The following is a 24,822-nucleotide window of genomic DNA, read 5'->3' on the forward strand; positions in this document are numbered from 1 at the left end:
GCCAGTCCTCCAAAATAAATGCTTAATGTTGTGGGTGAAACAGCCACTGGTGCTCCAGGTGTGTGCACAAGGCTGTGTGGCTCACACAGGTAAAGCTGCCCTGCAGCAACTGCAGATGGGCTCCTCACTGCAGTGCCCAAAAATGGAGGCCAAGAGTTGGACATGGCCTCTGTGGATGGGACATGGCCAAGGGCTTTTGCTGCTGGACAAGAGGAGCAGGGAGCTATCAGTCAGCTGCAGAGGCTCCTGCAGAGAGTACCACAGCCTAAGCTGATCATGCAGCTAATCTACTTGGAGAGCAAATGGGGTGAGGATGTTGGAATTAGTTCATGGGAAGTTTAAAGCAATTAACTGTTACTGCTATCACGTTGATCCTGAAAAGAGGAAATGATGATAACTTTAAGTGAACTTAAGTTAGAGGATCTTTTATGTATATCAGAAAGTAAAATTTACTTAAAAATTTATGTAAGGAAAAAAAAAAAAGTCCTTTTTTTACTTCAAATATATCCTGAAAGTATATCCTGAAGTCCTTATCTTGCTCTGTAAAAAGCTGCTTCCAAGATAACGATGCATTTAGCAGTTTTCCAACTTTATTTTTACTGCTATTAAACATTAATTGACTTAAATAACGACTATCAGCATGGCTGACATGATGGGACACCTCAGAAACATTTTCTCCTCAGATTTTGTTAACTAAAAGCACCCCTTTGAGACAATGGGTTGTTGTCACAGGCCAGTGCCCACCGCAAAGCCTTTGGTGACGGAGGGTGCTGGAGCTCTGGGGGCAGGGCTGCAAGTGGCCTCAGAGGTGACCGCTTTGTGGGGGGAATTCCAGGCATTTCTATTTTAATCTCACTTTGCCTGGCACACTTGCATTTTTGTTATGCTCCTTTTAATTTAATTTTTGTAAAACATCATGAGAGCTAGCAAGCCAGTTTTGAGTGCTTACTGGCAGGAGAAGCTGCATTTTCTCTCAGTGCACTTGGAATCTCTTCTGTGGGAAGGGGTTCAGTACTCTCATGCCATGGCTGTGCTCTGCAATAGAGGACTGTTCCAAACTTTAAAAAGCAGTAGAGGGAGTGGACACCTTTTAGGAAATGTTATGCTTTGATTCATGAAATATGAGTGATATTCTGGCTGCCTGTAATGTTGTTAAATAAAAATATGAGTTAAGTGAGTAATGTTTTAAGTTACGGATAGATAAGAGTTACTGTCCTTAAAATGACAATTAGAATAGGAAAATGGCTGCTCTGGAAGTTACAAGCCTTAAGCAAATAAAGAGGTCAACTGGGATTATATTTTGAGGTCTAACTTTGGGACTAGGTCTAACTAGGTCACTAAAGCAGTGAAACCCTTTGGATATCTCTGAACCAGTGTGCAACACGAGCAAACCTGAGTCTTCTGCCATCCCCTTCTGGTGTGACTTGTGCCCCCCAATACCCCATATTAGAGCTGTTATGGAAATACTTCCAAGAGATGGGACATCTTGTCCCATGTGGACAGTAAAAACAATTATGGCCTTGAAGCAAGAATGAACCAAGCACATAATCTTTAACTTTAATGTTGTACTTCTCAAAATAATTTCTGCTTACTCCTTCTTCCGACACTTTATAGTAGCACAACCCACCTACTGGTAGGTCTGACACAATGGTTTGCACCTCACACAACTTGTACAACAACATTCATTCTGCCTTGCACAGTTAGGCAATACCTATCATGCTCTGAGTTTCAGTGGATTTCCAGCACACCAGATCAATTATATTCACTTATTTTTTTCTCGTTTTCATGACTGTCCCCACTGCTTTACATGTATTTTACTGCTAGTACTGAGCAGAAAAATGTCTTTACTATAATGGAAGAATAGATCATCCCTGAGGTTAATGAGCCATAAGAAAAGTCAGGTTACTTTTATGAAGTGACATTCTGGACATGACAGAACTGAAGAGTTTGTGTTTATGGTACATCTGTAAGAGATAGTTGACAGCATTAAGCATTCTTTTCTTTCTTAATAGGAAATTTAAAACAACATGCATTAATTATGTTTGTTTTATTTTCCCACAGGATTGTACAGTGTATGAAACAGAAAACAAAATTCTTCACGTGGTAAGTATTCTACTATAGTATTCTCCAGTCCTACATCATGCCCTTCAATCATTTTTTAAAAAGTATTAAATTCCACTATGGGCAAATAAAGGTACTATTTGACAAAACTCATGATGAATCATATCAGTTGGAAGTTAAAGTTTTCATAACTAAAATGAAATTGTTAAATATACATATACATATGTGTATATATAGTTAAAAAATCTTTTTAACACAAGAAAGAGAAGAAATCAGCTTATGGAGACTGTGGCCCCTGAAACCAGCTCAGTACTAGTGGCCAGACACTTTAATTATTGTCCCAGTGGTCCCCATTTCAAGCTCCAAAATGTTATACTTTCTTTTATAATCAACCTAAAGAAATATAGATAGACTCTACTCAAAAATGTTAATCAAATATTTTTTCACCTAAGATAATGTCTTCAAATTCTCTGAAGATTGGAGGCTCCCAGAAGGTGATGTGATAAACTTCAAAACCAGACCTATCAAGTCTTTTTACACCTTGCTAAATTGGACATCTTTCAAATTTAAGCCTTAAGAATCAATTTTTTTTCTGGTACCCGTGCCTGTTTATTTATGCAGGCAAGACCGGATGCTTCATCCCACTCTCCCCAGCTACAGTTAATTATGAATACTCATTTATTTTTCTCAGGTTGTTTTAGAAGCTTTACAATACTATGAGATAGTACACTCTTCGTAGTGTAATACTCTTGCTAGGATTGCTTGCACGGAATGCTGTCAGTCCATCGCCTATTTGCATTTTTAACTTCTCTGGTTGTCACTGACCCAGAATACTGTAAAAGCCTCCAGCACTCAACAAATATAATAACTGAAGGGAAATGGAAGAATATCATGCAAAGCTATTGATTGAATATTGGCCTTTAAGTACTAATACTTTATATTTTCATGGTACGTGCACAAAAAGCTTGTACTCACAGTGAGATAGAGTTAAAATGTATGGTTTGGGGGAAATCTCGAAGGATTTACAAGTTTAGATAAGCTTTTGACAAGCTCTTACCAAGTGCCTGACATTTTTTTTTAAAGCCTTTTACACATACTCTGCTTCCAGCAGGGATTAAAATATATCATAAAACATTGATGTGCTGTTAAATTCAGAAAGCATGCAGTGACTTTTAGGAAGAAAAGCTCTCTATTGCGAACCTGATTCTGAAAAGAACTAAAAGCACCTGAAATCTTCTGGGATTTGGAGTATGTATATATACATATATACAAACATCATTTAACTCATGACTTGTGATTCTAACTGTGTACATCTTCTGGAACTCCACCTTTATCAGGAATGTTACTTTTGACCTTGCTACCTCTTCTCAATGGAAGCTTGAAAACGTAGAAGAGGGGAAAGTTTCAGTTTTATACTTTCCATTTTTGAACTAGTATACAGGACTTTAGAACTTTCTATTTTTTATGACAAAAATATGTTAGCAAATGTTAATGCATTTTCTCATATTAATAGTCCTAGATCAAATGATATTTCCAGTCCCTGTGCTGTTATTCATAAATTCTCCTCAGTTGTTCCCATCAATACTGTCTGAGCCTTTGCATTATGTATAACTAATGTCAGGTGTCTCTTGTACGTGCTGAACTACATCAAAAGTAAAGTAATGTTTAAAATTATTCCAGTATATTATTTTTGAGTATTTTCCTAGCATAGATTTTAAGTAACTTTGTGAACTGTGGTGAGATCTTAAGATTCATGAGATTAAATTTGAGAAAACTTGTTTACTGTTTATTTAATTCTAAAGCTTCTTTACTGAGAAAGTATTTACATGTGACAACTGTTAAATTAAACCATATGCAAGTAGACTGTGGATTTAATCTGCATTTAATCTGTGTGTATGTTCTTAAGAAGATGTGAAAGCATGAGAATGATTTATTTGGAAATAAAAATATTATTTTGATATGACAGTAGTTCAGAAACAGGCTGAAAGCATTTGCACGCAACCAGGGTCAGCCAGCAGGTCATATGTAGAACAGCAGTAAAATACATTATTTGAGCCAGCCAGTTTCCCTATCTGCAGTGAGAGAAGACAAGACCTGAAGTTTTGTTTATGGGTTCTGGCCCAGAGCTTAAACTGCTGGAAATATTCCTGTTACTTTGCTGACCTTTTGATGCAGTCATGCATACCTGAATGCGATGCTTTGCTTCTTGCATCTGGTCCAAAATACAAATGCCACATCCAGTACTCCAGAGCTGTACTTACATTTCCAGATGAGTAACCATACAGTGAATGGGAATGTGATCTATAAATTCAGTCAGTTAATTTTATTCCTCATGACAACTTTATTTGTTTAACTTCTATGCATAGTGTCAAATGATATATTAGAAATCCTCATGCTTTTGCAAATGACTGAAACAAAACTTCCCGTAAGGGATTTCACTACCATTTTCTATAATTAGGGAAAATGAGAGTGTAGTCCCCGAAGGAAAATAGATGCATACAGTAAGTTTGACTGGAAGACCACTCTGGAATTCATCTAAATGTATGCCTTCAGACTAGATTCAAATATTTTGGGGCATATTCTTTTTGAAGGAATACTTTAAACTTGGTCTTTACACATTAAGACTCTCTGAGTCCAGATCAACTCCTTTCTAATCCTTAAAGTTTGGCTTCCATTAATAGATTTAATTTGTCACTATCACCTCCTTCAAAATATGGTTCCTATTTTGAAGGTGTCTGTGGATTCATACAATTCACAAGTGGATTTTGCATGCTTCATAAAATAAAATTTCCATTTTATTTATTATGGTACCTTATAATAACAGATCAGATTAAGTTCATCAAGCATTTTCATACATTTGGGTATTTTTGATGCATGGATGTTCTCAGTACACAGTTTAACCTTTTGTTCAAAAGTACTGTACAGGCATGTATATTTTACTGACACAGATATTTTTTGTTACCTTAAGCTCTTGTTCTTAACTTCCCTATACAACACAACTTCAGTTCTTGACAACCTTTTACAAGAGAAATAAATGATCTGCTTATTCTCAGATTGTTCTCAGACTTAAGAACTTTGCCAGTAGTTTCAGATAAATACAAGAAATTATATTTTTCTTTGTCTTATTTTTCTTTGTAGTGTAAAACCTTGTCTGGAATTTGTGACCACATCATTTCACTCTCATCTGATTCTCTGGTGTCACAGTCAGCACATCTAGAGGTAGTTCATCTCACCAGCATTATGCCCAGTGAAGGTTTGGTAAGTACCAAAGCAATTTATATATTAGTGTACAAGCCTTGGATCTTTATTTTATAAAAATAAAGTTCAAGAAAACAAAATGTGTTTTCATTCATATCCTGCTATTATATTTATTTAATTTCTTTTGGTTAGCTGAATATGATTTCTGAAAGTAATTTAATTAATATTTATGCAAATAAAAGGATTGTAGTCAGTTTTATTGTCAGTTTTATCTAGGGCTTGATGTGCAACTAGTAAACATATGAGCAGATTAAAAATAGTTAATAGTCTTTTGATAACCATATTACAGCTTTTGAAATGTACCAAAATAGTTAATTTTATTTGTATATGTACATATTTGAGCATTCATTGTCATTAGTTAATGTGCTTTGAAAAAGATTAGTGGAAGGTATGTTTCTTTGTTTTGCATAGTTAAATACCTCCCTTACAATTTGGTTAAAAGAAAACTTTGATAAATACAATCCCAGAAACAAAATACATCACTTATAAACTGTTGTTGATGAGCAGGCTAGGTGGGTATCTTCTGAACATCACAGTCGCTTTGCATTATTGATTGGTCATACAATTAAAATTCTCCCCAGATTTCACAGTGTAATAATTATTTTGCTACCATTTCTTAGTATTATTGTACTCTTACACTTAGGCAAGAAATTTTTGTGAGATTTATGTGTAAATAGGTAAAGATTTCTGTATCTTTTCCCTAGTTCCCTGGTTCACAGTCATTGTGATATCAGTAGGCTGTAGGAGGGATAGGAAAAGTGCTTAGGAACTTAAGATCCTACTAAATTGCCAAATTAAAACATGTTCTATTGTCACTAACATTGCATGATGCTTCTCCTTTGTAATTGTTTGTTTTAATTTCTGTTAGTTGAGATATTTTGTAATATTTCAGTATCTTACTCTTTATTCTATAATGAAAAGCAATGAACATCGTGTACAAATTCTGTCAAACTTACAAGAACATAATTAGTGAGGTATACATACTGACTTGAGACTGCTTTAATACCATAAGTAATTTTTGTATAATTAGATACATTTAATGTAGTGTTGGATAGATACAGTTTAAAAAGACCACTACAGCAAAATAGAATATTTTTACTTTAACTTTTGGCATCATACAATGCTTTTTAGCTTTTACAATGTGTAATCCTGAAGACAGACAGACACTATTTGCTGTGCTGCATCCCTAATGACCAAATCTCCTGTCTTTTTGGCTTAGATTCTTCTCTTGTCCAATTAATGAGTTAATCCAGGGATATCCAAGAAATGCCAAGTCTGTATCACTTACAGCTTGTCTAGTACATATACTGTAACCCTGTTGATGCTTTTGACCTGCCTTAAGGCTGATACAATCCTGCACACTAGCAATCTGGATCTCTGTATAACTTTCCCTTCTACCCAGAAATGTTCAGCTCGCTTCTTGGATGTGAATAGTATACTTTCAAAGCAACGTATCATAAAGTCTCAGGATTCGATTTAATCCTTTACGACATGGTTACCAAAATGAGGCTGGTTGGCTGTATTGTCATGGAGTGTCACATGGCCTGCAGTTTCCTCCATACTGCCTTCTTTTCCAGTGGAACATCAAGCAGACAGAGCCTGTGCTGTGCCCATGCAGTAGACTGGGCTCCATCACTAGGTGGAAGCGCTGTGGTGTGCATACTTAACCATCTGCAGTGTACCAATACTTTTATAGCTAGCACAACTGCAGTCAGTGGGTACTGCTGACGGAGGACATGAGATAAGTATTGCAATCAAATTTGCCCGTTTAAAATTTTTTTAGATGAAGTGAAATCACTGTGAATGACTGAGTTTTCTGTGCCTAATTGTGAAGGCACTATAACGTGGTAGGTTGGAAAGTTCTTTATAATCAATTTTGCTGACACCGTGTTCTGCATAGGAAAAAAATATGAAAAAGGACTATAAATGGGAATAAAAGAAAAATCATGTGAACAGTAAAACATTAATCAGAATCAAATATAGAACAGAGTAATGAATTACAAATGGCTTTCTCATGATTGTATAGCAGTTTTTTCCACAGGATCTCTACTCTATTCAAGAGAAAAATGAATGCTATTCACTGAATGGAAAGTATTCAGAGTTCCATTTTTATCCTTATCATTCAGTGTAGGGTTTGATGTATTATTTACCACATTTCATCTAAGCTCTGCATTCCCTTCAGTTACCAATTTCGTCATGATAATTTTTTTTTATGTGGCCTTACTGGATGCTTCACAGATATCAATTAATTTATCCTCAAAACATACTTGTGAAAGTGATATTGTAATTTCAGTTTTACAGGTAAGAATCTCATATAGAAAGCAATTTGGGGCAAAATCACCAAAAATCTATTTTTTGGAGATTCAATGGGAAGTGCTTACCATATGATTATTCAGGGGGCTTGTTACTTTTGTAGACTAATTACAAAACACAACCTCTCTTGATTTTAAGCGTAGCTAAGATTTTATGAGCTACTGAGATCTGTAGCTTCAGCTTCGTACACAGTTGGCATGGAATGTTTGTTACTTTTGGTGAAATATCTGTTGTAAACAGCTCAGACTTGTGTTAGAATTCAGTTATCTAAAATAAAATTCAGTTGTATTAATTGTGAGTTTTTACTTGGAAAACTTCATTTGCAAAGCAATTTTTATTATATATTTTCTAATTTCTTCAGCAAATGAACCTGACATCCTATAGACATGGCATAAACTTACATAAAAACTGAATTAATTTCCAGGTTTAAATAAATACTATATCCTTAAAGCATTTTCACAAAAGGGTTGTGTTTCATATGAAAATGTACCTTCATTGATAATATTTTCTAAATTTCTGTACATATTATTATGAGCTCAATAGTCTTTTTTTATTATTATTATTATTCTAAAATGTCTTTTTCAGTCTTCTTTATTTAAAAATAATCTCATCTCAAGCATTCCCTAGAAGACACTCTTTTCTGATAGATCGACTGTTTGCTTGACAAAATACTTTGCACATTAGAAAGACACTGTGGCAAATACCGAAAGTCTCTCCATATATTCTCTATTACATTTTGAAGTAACTTTCAACATTACTTCACAGTCTCCCCTAACTGTAAAAGTAGGCATGTTAATACAGTTTACATCTGAATTTGTCAGCTCTGACTGTATTAAAGCAAAGAGAACATACATGCATCTTTATGAAATGAAATAAAAACACTAACTGCATGATCTAAAGAAATGACCTTATGAAATTAATAAACACAAAAGTTAATAATAAGGCAGTGTTTTAAGAGAACAAGTAGTCACAGTGAGCATTATCTAAACTGGTAATTCATAAGCAGTAAAGTTAAGCTGTATAACCAGTTTTAGCTAGCTTTTATTTTTAAGATTTAAATAAAGTTAAACTTATCTGAAAATGGATTAGTTAATATTGAGGTAGAAGCAACATTTTGCCAAAATGAAAGGTCACAACAGATTATGTTGGAGGAGTTTTCTCAGAGTTTCATCCAGTCAAGTTTTGATCATCTCCAAGGTCAGCTATTCCACAGACTCTCTAGGCAACCAGTTCCAGTGTTGTATCACCCTCAAGGTTTCAAAAAAAAAAAAAAAAAGAAAAAAAGTAAAAAGAAAATAAAATTGTTTTTCTGCCAAGTTCCAACTTATTTCTCATGCTTCCATCTCTTTCAAAAAGAGTTTGGCTCTGACTTCTCTGCAGCCTTACAATTTATGTAGTTGTAGAGAGCAAGACAATCTTGCCTTTGTAGAATTTTACTATTTTTATAGGTTAACAACTAGCCTGCAGATCTTCATTAACTTTCAGGAATCTTGAAATCAGTTGCTGGACAAAATGTTCTTTCTCATTTGCTGGCGGCTCTTGCATTTTGACAATGCAAGGTGATGCAGAATTATTGAAAGGATAATGAATCAGCAGTATAGTGTATCAATTAGATTAATTAGATTTCAAAATTTGATGTATAGCCACAAAATACAGAGAGATGTGAAGCTATGACCTTACTCATGATAGGTAAGAATGCAAGCAATTGAGTCTCACTGACATTTAAGGCTCTGTGTACGTGTGTGTGCATGCATGTACAGATAGATAGATACTCACTTAGGTTGTCTCTCTGTATCTCATCAATCACCTCCTTGAAGCAGAATTCTTGCTGGACTAATTACAAAATTCCTGTTAGCTCACCAGGCTTATTTTTTCTACATAAATTGGCAATGTGAGCAGTGGCTCATGTATTTTCTAATTTAGATTGTTTCCTTTTTATTGAACCAGTAACTCTCTGAAAAGAGGGCGTATAATTTTAAAGACTATTTGTGTTCACTGTTTGAGTTTTGATACTTCTTTTATGGCACTAGTAATAAAGAGAGTTATGTTAAATATTTCAAATACTGAATTGTATCAAGCTTTTATGCTAAGACTTGGGCTTGGTGCTGAATTCTATCCCAAAACTTCTTTCAAACTTAAAAATGCATACTGTTTATAACAGGCAATGATACATATGTGTTTAACTGCAAATGTTATTCACCCATGATTTATTCCAGACATCTGAAATGTTACCATTTTTAAGCTGAAACAGACATACATACTTATTGTATTATCACGCAAACAATATTTGTTTTTTACAAGTATTAATTACCTTTTTGCCTCTTTTCAGGGGATGTATATCAAATCAACATATGATGGGCTGCATGTAATCACAGGAACAACTGAAAATGTAAGCTTGCTTAGCCTAAAAGACTTCTGTTGTGCATGCATGTATCTTCTGTATATTTGTAGTGTATTTTTTTATATCAAAACTTGCTGTAAACCAAAGCACTTCTTATCATTAGTGGTTTATTTATTTATTTATTTTACACATACTATGTCACGATCTTAAAAATTTGAAAATATTGGAAATAGATCTAGAAAAACATCTGTGATGAAGTAACTAATTATAAAAGACAAAAATATTGAACTTCTGTGCATGGTGGTTCTGGTCAAAACATTGCAGTCAGTGATAAACATATTGCAGCACATAAATCAGCATGACTGTTATTCTTGTCATACTATTCATTTTATCTGTGAAGTAGTTTCTTGTTACTTAACTTGCAATTCATAATTAGAAATTAGAAAAAATAATTTTACTTCAACTTCTGCAATCTAATTTTTATGACAGACTTCACAATAGCACCCACCCCTTCTGTTTTCCACAGTCCATGTTTTAGTCACAAACATTTTATTCAGCCTTGGATCTGTTTAAAAGTGAATAAATTCACTTATATCCACAAATAAAAGTGGATAAATTAGAAACTGAAATTTCATAAAACTGATATTGAAACTAAGCAATGCTAACACCCAAGGAACATGAAATTTGCACTGTGCAGCTAGCCATGTGGGTCCAAAATATCACATACCATATAATATTGATATTTTGTTTTCCTTGTTTTGTATAAGTCAGTATGGTTTTTGTCACTCATTTTTTGAGATATTAGAGATCCAGGGAAAGCCTGATGATTTATTTATCACAATTTATGATAAATAAAATGTAAATTGAACTTAAAAATTTTTACTTATACTAACACCATTGATAGCATTTAGACATCATAAGTATTTGTAAATATAGACATAAAAATTATATATTGACTCCTGAAACTGATGAACAAACCCTCTTGATTATGTGGCAACCATAGAATGAATAACACATGCTATAATTAATATAGTTGTTTGTTGTAATTTTAATTAATTTACATAGAAATATGAAGCAGTTCGTAGGAAAAACATGTACTTATAACTGAAATTTGTGGGAGGAGATAAGAAATTAACCAGCCATTAAAACCCTAAAACTTTTTTTGTCTTGTCTGTGTAAGGTCTTTATGATAAGAGAGCACAAAGAAGTTGTTTGGTTGTTTTTTTGTTTTATTTTTCTTACAGGGTAATCACGTGTGCAGTTAAACCAGCTTCAAAGACATTTAATTTCTGGCATTTCAGCAAATTGATTTTTCATTCCTTTTGAAGGGATAATTGACCTCAGAACCAGTGTTTAATTTTAAAAGATAATAATTAGCTCAGCCTTGTCAAAGTCAGGAAAGGAGCTTAAAAAAAAAAAAAGAAAGGCCTCTGCTTTTTCAACTAATGTCATCTGAAGTTAAATGCATTATGAATAGTGATGTTTGCTTCCATTTTCTGCTTACCTTTCTTTCACAGGTTAAAGCAATCAAATTTGTGTTCCCATTGAATTCTAGACATGGAAATAGATTATCTTTCTGTTATAAGTTTAGTTCTGTATCAAGAGCAGTCTGCCAAAATTCTACATTTCCACTAAAAAGATATATTGATGCTGGAGCCAGGCAGTTTCTGGCTGGCAAATAAATAGGCAAAATCCTTTTTATTTTGGTGTGGCTAAGATGTCAGGAGATGATAGCAGGCTGTAATGGCCAGGCAGTTTAGCTGAAGGGCTAGACTCCTGCTACACAAGATAGAGAAATCCCTGTGAAAGAACAAGCAGAGATCAAGCAGGTGAGTGGTTAGCAACAGCTCAGAAGGGAGGCTGGAATGATAAGCAAGGAGAAGGCTGGAGGTGAAAGCTGTGCTTGGAATAGTACCTATAGCACTTTGAATCAGTGTCAAATATTGGCTGTTTGCCCTACTGGCTTGTTATTTATTACTTACTGAATAATTAATGATGTTTCCTACTACTTCCTAGCAATTGTGTAGACTGCAAAACCTACTGATTAGTCAGCAGGTGGTCACTACTGGAGAGTGTTTGAGCTCCTCGTAGATTGTCTCTGAATTGTGTTTATGTGACACAGTTTCAGCAGTAGGGGTTGCAGGGCAGTCCTGTGAGCAGAGTCTGGAAGCTGCTCTGTGTCAGAGATGAGCCAATTCCACGGAGCTCCAAAAGTCACTGGCCATAGCTGAGCTGTGCCTCTTTACTTACATGTTTAAGAAAGCTTGGTTTTCCCATGGTGGTGGTTGGTGAGTGATCTCCCTGCTCTGCTCTAAACCCCTGAGCTTTTTAATTGTATTTTCTCCCCATTCTGCTGAGGAAGTGGAGTGGGCAAGCACCTGTGTGATGCTTGCCCACCTATCAAGGTTAAAACAATCTCTTTAGTATTTTGTTTAGAAGCAATTGTAGTCATTTTCTATCTAGTGGCTGCTTGGGTTTTTGTTGTGTTGTTTCCTGTTGCCCTTATTACTTCTATTTATTTATAATATTAATCCACATAGCGGATAGAAATGATAGCTGAGATTTGTGGCTGGAGTAGACTGCCCAACAGAACAGCTGTTGCCAGTTTTCTGGAAGTTTTGACTGGTAGGCAGTGAGGTCATGTTTATAAGCCTCTTCAAGTCACCTTTAGTGCAGATAGATCTTTTCTTCTGTTGCATATATTGAAATGCTGTTGACCATGTTCACGTGGCTTGCAGTACAGTGTAATTTAATCTATTTTAATACAATCAGAAGAAGCTATATTTAGTGTAAGGAAGGTTTTCAAGTCAGATCTGAAATTATGGGAGTGGAATAATATTATATACACCAAAGAGCTAGACTGTCAAGGACTTTATCCATTTGTAATTACCATTTTGTGTTCATATGGTTAATCTAGTAATGTCTTGAAAGTGATGGAGCTGTAGCATATTTGCCGACTATTTGCAGTGGACTTAAGCAGAAAACCTGTTCTATGAAAGTCTGTATTAGGCCTGCTTTTCTGTTATGTGTATGTTTTTCTCAGACCTGTCTCTGGATGTGCCATAGTTCAGTATTTGTTGGCTTAACAGATTTACTGCTATGTGATGTAAATTCACCCAGTGAATTCCCAGCAAGATTGTAACATGGCCTGATACTCTGCTCCCAGAGGTAAAGAAGCTAAAGTAGTTTGAACAGTCAAAAAGGCTGTTCATCACCTTGGGAAGTAGGATTTGAGATTACTTCATTACTTAATTGCCATCTATTATGAAGAAAAAAAAAAAATTAAAAAAAAATTGTTCCTTACAGATACATTTTTTAATAAATATAATAAAGTACTGTTTTTTGATAATAATACTTCTCTGGACAGAGCTTTCTTGGCCTCTTTCCCCATTCATGGTTTTCATCCGTGCTCTTCCCTCATGCTTCTCACCCCAAATATAATGGTAATTGTTATCTCCTGTCCTTAGTCTCCTGCTGACCAGTGTAAGAAAATCCATGCTGGCGATGAGGTGATTCAAGTCAATCATCAAACTGTGGTAAGTACTCTGGAGGTTTTGCTCTGCAGGTTTTGTCTGTTCCCACTGCTAAAAGTATAATAACTCTTACTAGGAAACTTTGCTGAAGTAGATCAATCTTCTTGCTTTTTAAAATATCATAATCATTGCTTGCAGTTTAAAAAAGGCAGAAATTATCATTAACTAACCTGCTAGAATGATCTCCACACAGTGGAAACTAAATATTTCTTTTCCTCTTTTTCTTTTCTGTTTTCCAAAACATTTATTCAATACTTCATTAACTTTTTAATTCAAGTGTCACATCTTCATTCCCTCTAAAATAAAAATCCAGCAACACTTTGTATTGATTTATAACCATTTATGATGATTCCTACTTTCCTTTTACCTTATTCCCAAGCTGAAAGAAAAGAAATGCCTCTCTAATATGTCAGTGTTCAGTTTATATCATGTGAAGCATTTAGCACTGCCCTTTGAAGAGGCATATTTTACATTTAAGATCTTAAATACTTCCTGGGTTTTTAGAGTTTTCAAGATTCTTAGAATATTTTTTCAAATACATGTATCCAATGAAATCCACAATGAAGTCCCCAATATCATGATTGTTTTCCATAGGGATTGTACTTAAATCATTGTAAGCTGGAAATTTCTTTAATGCTGTGCTACTCTGTCAAGTATAAATCCTGATTTAAAAAAAAAAAAAAAAACTAAAAAAACATTCTGAAAATGATTAGATATACTCATTTTGTATTATCATTAGTGAAAATACTTTCCTGATTAGAGACGGTAGAGATTTCTTCAAATAGATTCTAATACTGAACCTGAATATTGGCGTAATCTCATCTAATTTTGACTAAACAAGGTCAGTGTAACTCCTGGATAAATTCATATTTGTTCATTCACCAGGATGATTTGATTTTTTACAACATCCAGTGACGTTCCCATAACGTGTAATGAGTTGTTCCAGTAGTTAATTATTCTCACTGCCGAGTGGGGTGTCATTTTATTTGTATTATACTTCCAGTCCTTTGATCTTGATACATTTATATCTATTTTACTGGAGATCTCATTTCTCATGTAGATATTTTCAGGATATAATCAGATTATCTCTTCACCTTTTTTTTTTTTTTTTTGATAACCTAAATAATTTGAGCACTTTCAACTTTTCATCGTAATGCATTACTCACATTGTTTAAAGTCCCAGCTGTAATACTTTGCATATTTAACACTGAGTTACTGCTCTACAGGAAAAACACATTCATAGACCAGGCAATAGACCTCTGCTAAAATAGTACAAATGAGACTATTTTACTGTAACCACTACTAACTTGCTGTTTGCCATTTTTTAAAGGCTACTTTATTTTTTTTTTTTTCATTCACAGGCAGAAATAAAATTAGAAGAACACCTGGATTTATTCCCTATAAAATAAAAACTGTAATTTCAATTCATCTTTTTCCATCAAAGGCCCATTTGTAGGGAGGAATCACTAACCATTTTGAAACTGTGAGAGAAGTAAGCTTTTAAATAGGTTTAAGATGTAGAGTGGAAAATAGTTATACTGTCCCTACATTCCAGTGGAGTCAGCACAGATAACAGCACTTCTAATCCTGGAAGCATTTCTCTGGGGTTGTAAAGCTATAGCAGAGGATTAAGCATGCTGACAATGTCAGTCCATTGAATTGCTGTATGTGTGGAGTTAAGTATTTTGGGATTGGTGTGACTGGAATATTTTGGCTGTATGTCTTCAAAAAAATTCTTGTGACTTAAAATTTATATAATCATTTTATATAAAGTATATCTGAATTAAGTAAGAAATATCTGATTGCTAAAGGTAGGTATATTAATACACTTTTTTCCTGAAATCACTTATATTAACAAATATATTAACCACATTAACAAAATAATACAACTTGCTTTACTTTTCAAATGGTTTTTCAGTGTAGATGAAAATTTAATAAAATTAGTTCAAAAAGTATCAAAGTAAAACTGCTTATAAGTTATGTAATGCAACAGTTGAGTAAGAAATAAAAGATTTACCACGTGGAATTTGCTCTAACCAAAGAACACTGTTATACAATTATGAAGATCAAAGAAAAAATAATAGTACTTTAGGCAAGAAATTAATTAAATCAGTCGACTCGCCACTAACTGTTAAGATCACTTAATCATTATCCAATTTCCTTATTTGCTTTTCTGCTTATCCTTCTTGCTCATAAGATTTTAATAAAACAGCACAAGAAACTTGAAAAAATAAATTACATATTCTAAGATACATTAACTCTTTTTTGTCTTATCAGGAACAACAAGCACTAATTCTGCCACTATCTTGAGAATTTCTATTTTCCTTTTTTATAAAATTAAACATAAGTCATTTATATGTCGCTGTACTTTTATTTGTTTATAAAAATTATAATTACATCTTAAGTTGCTTGAAATACATCTATTCTGCTGCTTAGCTGAAATAAAAGGAAGGTAAATTTCATAATATAAAATGTAGAACAATTAGAAAGCCAGTCATAAAAAATATAGAAATATATAGCTATTCAGAATGGAAGCAAAGTTATAAATTAAGGTGCAATAATCTGCATCTAGGTTTGCTAAAGACAATGACACTTCAATTGGAAGTTCCTGAGCACAGGTATTTAATGAATTTTCTGCTTTAGGATAACTTTTTAAGTGGAAATGTAAAGAGGAAAACTTACTAGCAAATGCTATGGATGGATTTACAGAGAAAAGGATAATTAAAGATATGTAGAAAAGGGCATGTTAGATGAAATACATGAGGAATTCTTATTTATGAAGAATAAATGATTAATGTTCTACTTTTCATCATTTTTCATACTACAGAAATCTTACAGATTCAAACAAATATTGATCTGACCATCTGTAAAATATTTGATATACTTTTGTACACTAAAGTATTAGATTAACTGGGGAAAACTGAGTTTTCAGAAAACTGACAACTTCTTTTGAAGATTAGAATTGAAGGTCATTTAATAGGACAGAGAGCAATAATAATGCTTTTAGTAACTCATGTTGAAAGCTAAATGTTACTCAGGAGCAGCTGGCGAGAGTCCAGAAGTCAGAATGTAGTAATTAATCCCAAATCGACTCATCGCCACGGAGGTGATGTGACTGAAAATGGCAAAGATGAACTCGGAATTAATCAGGAACACGTTTCCAGGGGAAATAGAGTTTTAATGCCATTGTCTTGACATTGGTAATATCTTGTCTGAAATACTGTTCAGGTCATTTGCAGTCATCAAAGGTGAATTTACATATGAACATTTAAAAATGTAATGGAGGCAAAGAAAATGTATTGTCTGTCTCAGATGAAGGGATTCTTTAATTTAAATTTTTTAAGGACTTTAATTTGGTTAACCCAGCCAGCTAGGTCTGAGAAGAAATAGAACTCCTCTGCCTTAACAGGTAGAGGCTATTCAGGCCACAAAAGGAAAGGAACAGTTTAGGCAAAAAAAAATGTTGTAGAAGAGCAAACATTCATATAAACATCTATAAATAGATCTGTGGTAAAATTTGAAAGAGAGCTGCTGAGGATGGTGATTGAGGAACTGATAAAAATGATTAAGTTATAGTTGCCTGCAACAACATAGAACAGGAAACAAATGGATGTAGTAGCCCAGAAGGGCTCTTTCTATTCCAACACCTTTGCTTTGTTGTGTTTGTTACAGGTGTTTGGTACATTATCTCTAAATAGCTATTATTAGGTAATGTTGATGCATTTTCATACTTGATAAGGTTATTCTCTGGAGTGAAGGATGCTACATAAATACATGATCAGCAGCCTAATGCACTTTCATACTGCTCGTTGTCTGTCAATTAGCATACTTTGATAATAGCAAGAACAACATGAACACTGTTTGAATGTATAAAATGCCCAAATTCCTATTGCTATAGATTGCATTGCATTCTGAATCTCTTTCACACAAATCTGGATGTTTTAAATGAGAAGGAACAAAATTAAGATCCCTGCAACAGTTTGGTAAATTTCAGCACTAGCTTATTAATGTTAAAAGATTTATTGAATTAATATTGCAGATGTATGTGTATTGAATTGTAAATTTGAGTCTTAACAGAAGTTCACTGTGGATGGAAGTATGTCTGTAAATTTAACACCAGTTTGTACTATTTGTGTTTGATTTACAATTTCTACCCTCAGAATAAGTCATTTGGTTTGTAAAGAAATGTCCACATATCACTCTAAGAATTCTGCGTTTCATTGTTTCTGTTACTTAATGAAAATCACTGTAAGATAAGGGAAGAATGCTTATAATTCCACCATCAAATTGTTAGTAACAGTTAAGAAATAAATGAGGAAAGCAAATCAACTACCAGTGTTAATGAAGAGCTTCCATTTAGTAACAAAAAGTAGTCTCATGATCTTGCAGCCTAATAATAATTTCTGATATCCATATTAATAAAACTGCTTCCCTTGATTAGTCCCCTAGCCCAGGCAGTATTGTAAGGCAAAGTGAATTATATATTTAAAATACCAAACAGTGTCTTTTTCTTTAACAAAAAAATTGAGTTTACACAGTCTTTTTATTTATTTACATATTTATTTTTAATGAAAATATGAAGAAAGGTCACGCTGTTAAGATTCAAGTAAATATCCAGATGGGTTTGCTTATGTATTCGAAGAGCCTTGAGGGGAAACATCTGTCCTGGTTCATGTAGGGGTTAGGTCCTACTGGAGTCAAAACAAAATTACTTGTTTGCAGGTGGTGTGCAATGTCATATGTTCTAAATATTTCATAAATGTTATTTTGTACAATTGGTTTTCTAATCAAAAGCATAGCAAGGCAGGTCTTAAATTCCCTTTTAGTTAAACTGTGCAGCTTGTCAAATGATACCATCAATACACACAACTCACAAATGGATGAAGGTTTAATCTACCTTCTTTCTGTGAGATGCACTATGTATTTCTGTATTCTTTGTAAGTTTTCAATGTTTTTAGAGCGTCAATCAATGTATAGGTTTTGATAAAGTAGTAGATGAACTGAGGAAACACACTTATGCTTTATCCTTAGAATTTTCAGGAAAAGCAGAGAAAAGAATATAGTTATATCATTATACTTGTGATAACGAAATTTAGTATCATAAAGACTGATATTTTTGAACTGTTGCTTTAAATTTACCATGTATTCCAGTTTCCACTAAATATATTTCTTGTACTTTCTTTGAGAAAATTAATACTTTAAAACAAACAGCAGTAGTGCAAAATTTTTTCACTAGAACCATTTTTTCACAATGCAGAAGTACAAATCAATAAAAAATATTAATTGAACGATCCTAAAAATAAATCACAAAGAAGAAATTAATTTTCTGCCTGCCTCTTACTGTTTTCATTTATGTTAAATTAATCTATGTATTGGACAGGACTGTGGGCATGTGGGACTTTCCACACTCTAATTGTAGGCCTGGTTTACCATGAGAGCGCATACATAGAAATAGGGCATTGTATTACATTATTTAAATATGTCTAGTAGAGAACTGCACTGTGACTAGAGCTTTACCATGTCATACAAATAGAGCATAATAATGTGCTGAATTTGTTGATTTACATGTAGTGGGTATTCTAATTGCTCCAATTTCATTTACTCAGGAAAATAAAGCATCATGCTAGTCCTTTTTTTTTTTTTTCTTCATTAATCTTATGTTAACTTTAACATTCAGTACTAAGTGAAATGTCTTAACCCATATTGTAGAATCTGATTAACTGTATGGTTAAAGATTTAAAGGACCAAAATACCTTTTGCTGACCGCATCTCACCACAGTTAGAGGATGATAATTGCTATTAAGGAATGTTTAAGAATAAATGTCATACTCTGTCTGAAGGACTGGTTTTCAACAAAGAATTTTTAATCCTCTGTAATGACTTCTATTTTCTCAAAGATATTTTTAGTAATACAATTAATAATAACATGTCCAGATTCCTAAGAGCTTTTTATCATAGCCTAGTAGTAATGATTGCAGACTGTTCTTTAATAGATCTTTGTATTTAATGGTTTTGTCATTAAGATTATCATTGGAATAATTTATCATTAACTTAATTATTTATCATCCTTATCTAAAAGGAGCTCATGGAATTCTAATGGTTACAACATACTGAAAGTTACAGCCATCTGTAAAAATAAAACATATTTCACTTTCAATTCTATAACTAAGTAAAAAATACATATATTCAGTCATTATATAAGCAGGACACAAACTAGATAGTTTGTATGGAATGGAAGTTGATGTATTTGTTTTCAGTTGTGGCCTCTTTAAAATTACTTCCATTTTTTTCTTTCCTTTGACCAATGCATTTTTAGGATGTTTTCCAGCAACAATAAAAATAGAACTTTAAAAGGCTATTAATATCCTTTTTATAACTATGACACACATTGCAATTCTTTCCAAGACAAGTGCTCACTTTTGGGATCCTGGTTTCATCCCACTGTTGAGATCAGATAAAAACAATAGGGTTCTAGCCTATCTTCTCCTAGGCTCTTGTAAGAGGATTTGAATTGAGATCTCTTCATGGTTGCTTTTATGATTTTCTCTCCAACTTCATGTATAATCAGTTACTGCCTTCCTCTAGAAGAAAGTAATTATAAATCACATTTGATGTAATATAATGATATTTGTAGACTGCACTGATTCTGAATACTTGATTTTTTTTTAATACTTTTTTTATTTTTTATTATTTTTATTGATCATAAAAACAACGATGGTAAAACTGTTATAGTGAACTTACCAGTTAAGCTTAGTCAAAAATTATAACAAATATAATGGCACTGAACTGCTTGCATGTACTTGTAGAGTTAAGCTCAAAACTTGTGGGACATCTGATTATCTAGGCAGGGTCAGAAATGTATTGACAAAAAATACGAATGTTAGAAGAAATTTATGGAATTCATGGAGCCAAATTTGTTCTCATATTTAAACAAGAGAATATGTAACTATCTCTAAGTAGGGAGAAATTTTGGTTTAATTTTTAAAAATGTGAATTTTGATGAATTTCACTTTCTATTCTGAATTCATACTTTTGACCATTTTGGTGCATATTTTTTCTCATGTGCCTATACACCTGAGAAAAATGTGATCACCAGCATGTAAACGTAAGACTAGCTTTAGCATAAGTGTAGATATAGACTCTTTTATATTATTCAAAGCCTCTTCATTCAGGATGATAGGGTATTGTAAAACATTTTTTTAAAAATCCCATATGAATCAATTATTTGTTTTCATGTATAACCATTTCATGGTTATATAAGTTCATATTGAAATAATCAAGAAAATCAATAAATGTCTATAAATAATCTTCTTATGAGAGGCACATATAAAATATTTTCAGTTTTAGTGATGTTCTTTTTTATGTCTATGTTTCCCCTTTATAGTAACTTGAATTATTCGTCCCTGTCTGTGTGGATGAATCAAGTAAATGATAATTTATTTTCAGGTAGGGTCTAAAAGCTGTTATATATGTTGATAAAACAGTGTATCTACCTCCTCCACAGTGAGGGCTTCAAGTAAGAATCCAGATAAATTATTTCAGAACTACTAGTCTTCAACTTTGAGGACAAATGCAAAGCTTTGATGCAAAGTTTTCTGGAAAAATACTCTCTCCATTTTTCTATAATGGTCACATTGAAATACTGTATGTATTAAAAGTTTTTTTTTTCCTGATACTTGCTGGGAATAAAATAAAATTTGTTTTGTCTCACAGAGTGCTCTGAGAGAAGTGGAACAAGTAAATTTTGGAGGGAAAGAGGGATATACCTATGGTTTTTGTCAACTGACTCATCACCATGTCCCTCTGCTGTAAAATAACTAACTCCTCTTCTTCCTTCTCTGTCTCTCTGCCCTGTTTTCCATTAGTGATACCTCTGAAAGCACTAATATTGTGTCTGTTCTTGAGCAAAGTAAATATGGAATGGTTCCTTGTCAACAGAACATATAAAATATGAGTTTTGCTTGTCTTTCTCTCATAAGTGTATTAATTTGGTGTTTGAAAAAAATCATTTGCTGAAATCCTTTGTGGCAGTTATCATGTCTTAACTGTTTTTGAAATATCAGTTCTGCTTGCAGACTTGATTTAAAATATACAGTGACCTTACGCATTATTAAAAGGGAGACGGTGCTCACTTACACATTATTTTATTGAGCTTGAGGCTCAAAAAAAAAAAAAAAAAAAAAAAGCAGAAATCACCCGACTTCACCATCAGCATCATTTCAATCCAACAAAGTAATTAGATATACTTTACATAAACTGCTCGTTTTTGCAAGGAGCAGGAAGTAATAGGCCATTTCAGCTCATAGAAGCCTTCCTTCACATCTAAAGCTAAATGGAAAGCTTTCAAAACTCAGTTACGGAATTTTTTTTTTCTTAGGTTGGCTGGCAGTTGAAGAACCTGGTAAATGCATTGCGGGAAGACCCAAATGGCGTGATTTTAACCTTGAAAAAACGTCCTCAGAATACCCTGGTTTCTGCTCCTGCCCTTTTGAAGAACGTCAGGTGGAAACCTCTTGCACTTCAGGTAAGAAGACTGTTGCAGCTCTGGTGTCATATAGTAAATCCTTCACACTATTAAAGGGAAATTATCTAGAACCATTCTGTCCAATAAAAGAAACAAAATCCTCTTTAAAAAGGATTCCCAATTCCTTTGAATTAGGGTGCTAGGTCTGTGTGGCAACACTATATATGTCAATAGCATTGTTTTCCTCATTTTCTTCCTGAAGTTGGGAGCAACAGGAGTTCATTTACAGATAATATTACTGAGAAGCTAGGCAGCCAAAGAGTAACTAATGTGCTTTGGCTAGCAATTGCCTCTCTGTGTTTTCATTTCTTCACAGTCTAAGAAAAGTAGTTGGTTTTAATAAAGAATGGCAGAGTCCTCTTGTATTTCAGGAAAAGTGTCCTTGCAGTCTACATTTCTCATCATTTTGTTTCTGGTAGCAATGCTAATGAATCCTCTGATATTTTTGCATATATATTTCTTGAAATTAATATAGATTGAAAAAAACCAACAACGTGTGGTAGAAACATGAGAAACATGATTAAAAAAAAAAAAAAAAAAAAACAGAACTCAAATATGCACAGTTACCAACTTAAAACCTTGCATTCTTTAATGATGTATATTATTCTGTAGTAAGTTCGTGTGTTTTTTAACACTGAAGGATCAGAGATGTTTGCTTGGTGCACATGATACATTGTGTTTCTAAATCATTTCTACTTGAATTAAACAAAGCAAATCCTTTAGATCTGTGCTTTCAAACTGTTTTCCCACCTGCCTTTTTATTGTATCTTTCATGCCTCTAAGAACCTACAGCTACTTCATGTAAGCAATTTGTGCAATCTTTGCAGCTCAGGAATGCTGACATTTTGTTTCATACCATCTTTTCTTTCCCTGTGACTACCTTTACTGGGGGAGAGGAAAGGGACAGGCTGACACTGAAAGGAGACTGAGATCCTCTTGTATTTTCCCACCATAAGGGTAGAGGTTTAACAACCTTCTCTTGCAACATGATTGTGTGTCAGTCTGTGAACTTCATATGAAGTCTTCAGAGACAATGAAAGGCGTTTGCAATACTGCTTCCATAGAGAACCTCTCTTTTTATGTTGCTATGTTAAAGAATTGTAATTCACAGGTATCACAAATTCAGGAAGCTACATCAGTGTGGAACTAATATCTGCTGTGTATACAACATGGTATTTTGCACAAAAGTTATCGCCCTTTGTCGTGGTAGTCAGACATACTAAAGTACACCAAACTCTTCTGTAGGATTTTCAACTTTTTCACTTTCTGTGATGTGTCCCCTTCTGATGACTCAAAACTCAGGAGTCCCTGAAGAACAAAGGGTTTTTTAAGTATCATTTGACTAGGATGTTCTTCCATACAAGAGAATATAATGGTGAGGAATTTCAATACATATATGAACCATCTCAGGAAACAAAAGGAACATTCCCAGGGTTATTTCTTAATAGTAGACTTTGTAATAAGATGTTGAAAATCTTTAACAAGATCTTTAACATCTTGTAGTCTTCTTTAGTCTTCAGTCCATGAAAATGATCTCAAGTGTTAGGACCTAGAAACAATTCCAAATGCAGTTTTTGGTTTTGCCAGTTTCACACCTACATCTAGTGTCATTACTGTTGTTGTTAATGACTTGGAACTAGTATAATTAATTTCAAGATGATATTAAATCTTGTGTTTCCTGGACAGCTGACCTAACAGCTTGATGCTGCTGAAAAACGATGATCTCACTTCCCTCTCCCTGTTCATGGCTGCAGGATGTCCTTGCCTTTGTTTGACTTTGGCACTTTTTAGACTCTCCAGATCCTTTTAATTCATTAAATTGGTAGGAAGGCTTCTGGTTTTATTTGTTTGTTTTTCTCATGCTTTCTACTGCTTCTGGATTAAATTTGATCTCAGAGCGTCAAGAAGCTATCTGACAGGCTTTCAAAAATAAGTGGAATACAGTCAGCATAGACAAGGTTTTATACTTCAGTTAAAAGTAACCAGCTACATGAATGTAGGATATGGAATGTCTGGCCAAGTGACAATCTACAAAATAAAGTCTGAGTTAAAGTAGATCAAGACTGTAAATGATCCAGCAAATGTCAGACAGTCACAGGAAAAAAAAAAGAAGGTAACATAATACACCCTGAGATAGAGTACATGAAGAACATTCTTCCATCCTGACATAGTATTTGAGATGTTTAAACAGCAAATCTCAGATCAGTTTTTGGCCAAAAATTCTACTTTCACTAACAGTTGCCTGTTTTTCCTCTATATTTTCCTTTCTTCTTTACTGGCTGAAGAGGGAAGAAAGGAAATATAGATATGTTGTATAAAGCAAACCCAAATCTTTCATGAAAACAGAGCCAAACATTTCCTTCCTTCCCCTGCCCTCACCAACTGTCAGAAAGCAGGATCCTAAAGGAATTAGGCAGTTACCTAGAAAGTGACAATCCTTTTTCTGAAGTCACAGATGTTGCATAGTCTTTGATGGGATATATATATATATTTTTCTTTAGAAGAATTAGAAGAGTTGTCAAATAAATTTATTTGGAAGAAATCATATAGTCGCTCCTGTACATAGCTACATGCAGTGTGTGAGATTTAAAAATGTGATGAATTCTTTTGTAAAATGCTAAAATGTAAGATATAATTCTTATAAAAAAAGCACAACAGAATTTTAGAGATTGGATTTAAGAACTTGAAATTCAGAGGTTTGAAAAAATATATGTTATCTGATACTCAGGATTTTTTTAAAGTCAGCTTTTCTATGATTACTTAATGTATATATATAGGTTTTAATTTTTTTC

At 33.6% G+C, this 24,822-nt stretch overlaps 1 protein-coding gene across 1 annotated transcript in view; it reads left to right on the forward strand.

Annotated features, from left to right (window-relative positions):
• Positions 1–24,822, forward strand: part of LOC116229677 (connector enhancer of kinase suppressor of ras 2-like) — a 147,791-nt gene that overhangs the window by 60,125 nt on the left and 62,844 nt on the right. Inside the window, exons 6-10 of the mRNA XM_090150579.1 lie at positions 2,062–2,103; positions 5,200–5,319; positions 9,962–10,021; positions 13,441–13,509; positions 21,884–22,030. Coding sequence (XP_090006705.1) covers positions 2,062–2,103; positions 5,200–5,319; positions 9,962–10,021; positions 13,441–13,509; positions 21,884–22,030 — 438 coding nt within the window. The remainder of the gene's footprint in view (positions 1–2,061; positions 2,104–5,199; positions 5,320–9,961; positions 10,022–13,440; positions 13,510–21,883; positions 22,031–24,822) is intronic.

This window comes from Phasianus colchicus, chromosome 14 (assembly GCF_987193195.1).
Source record: "Phasianus colchicus chromosome 14, bPhaCol1.hap1.1, whole genome shotgun sequence".
Taxonomy (NCBI): Eukaryota; Metazoa; Chordata; class Aves; order Galliformes; family Phasianidae; genus Phasianus; species Phasianus colchicus.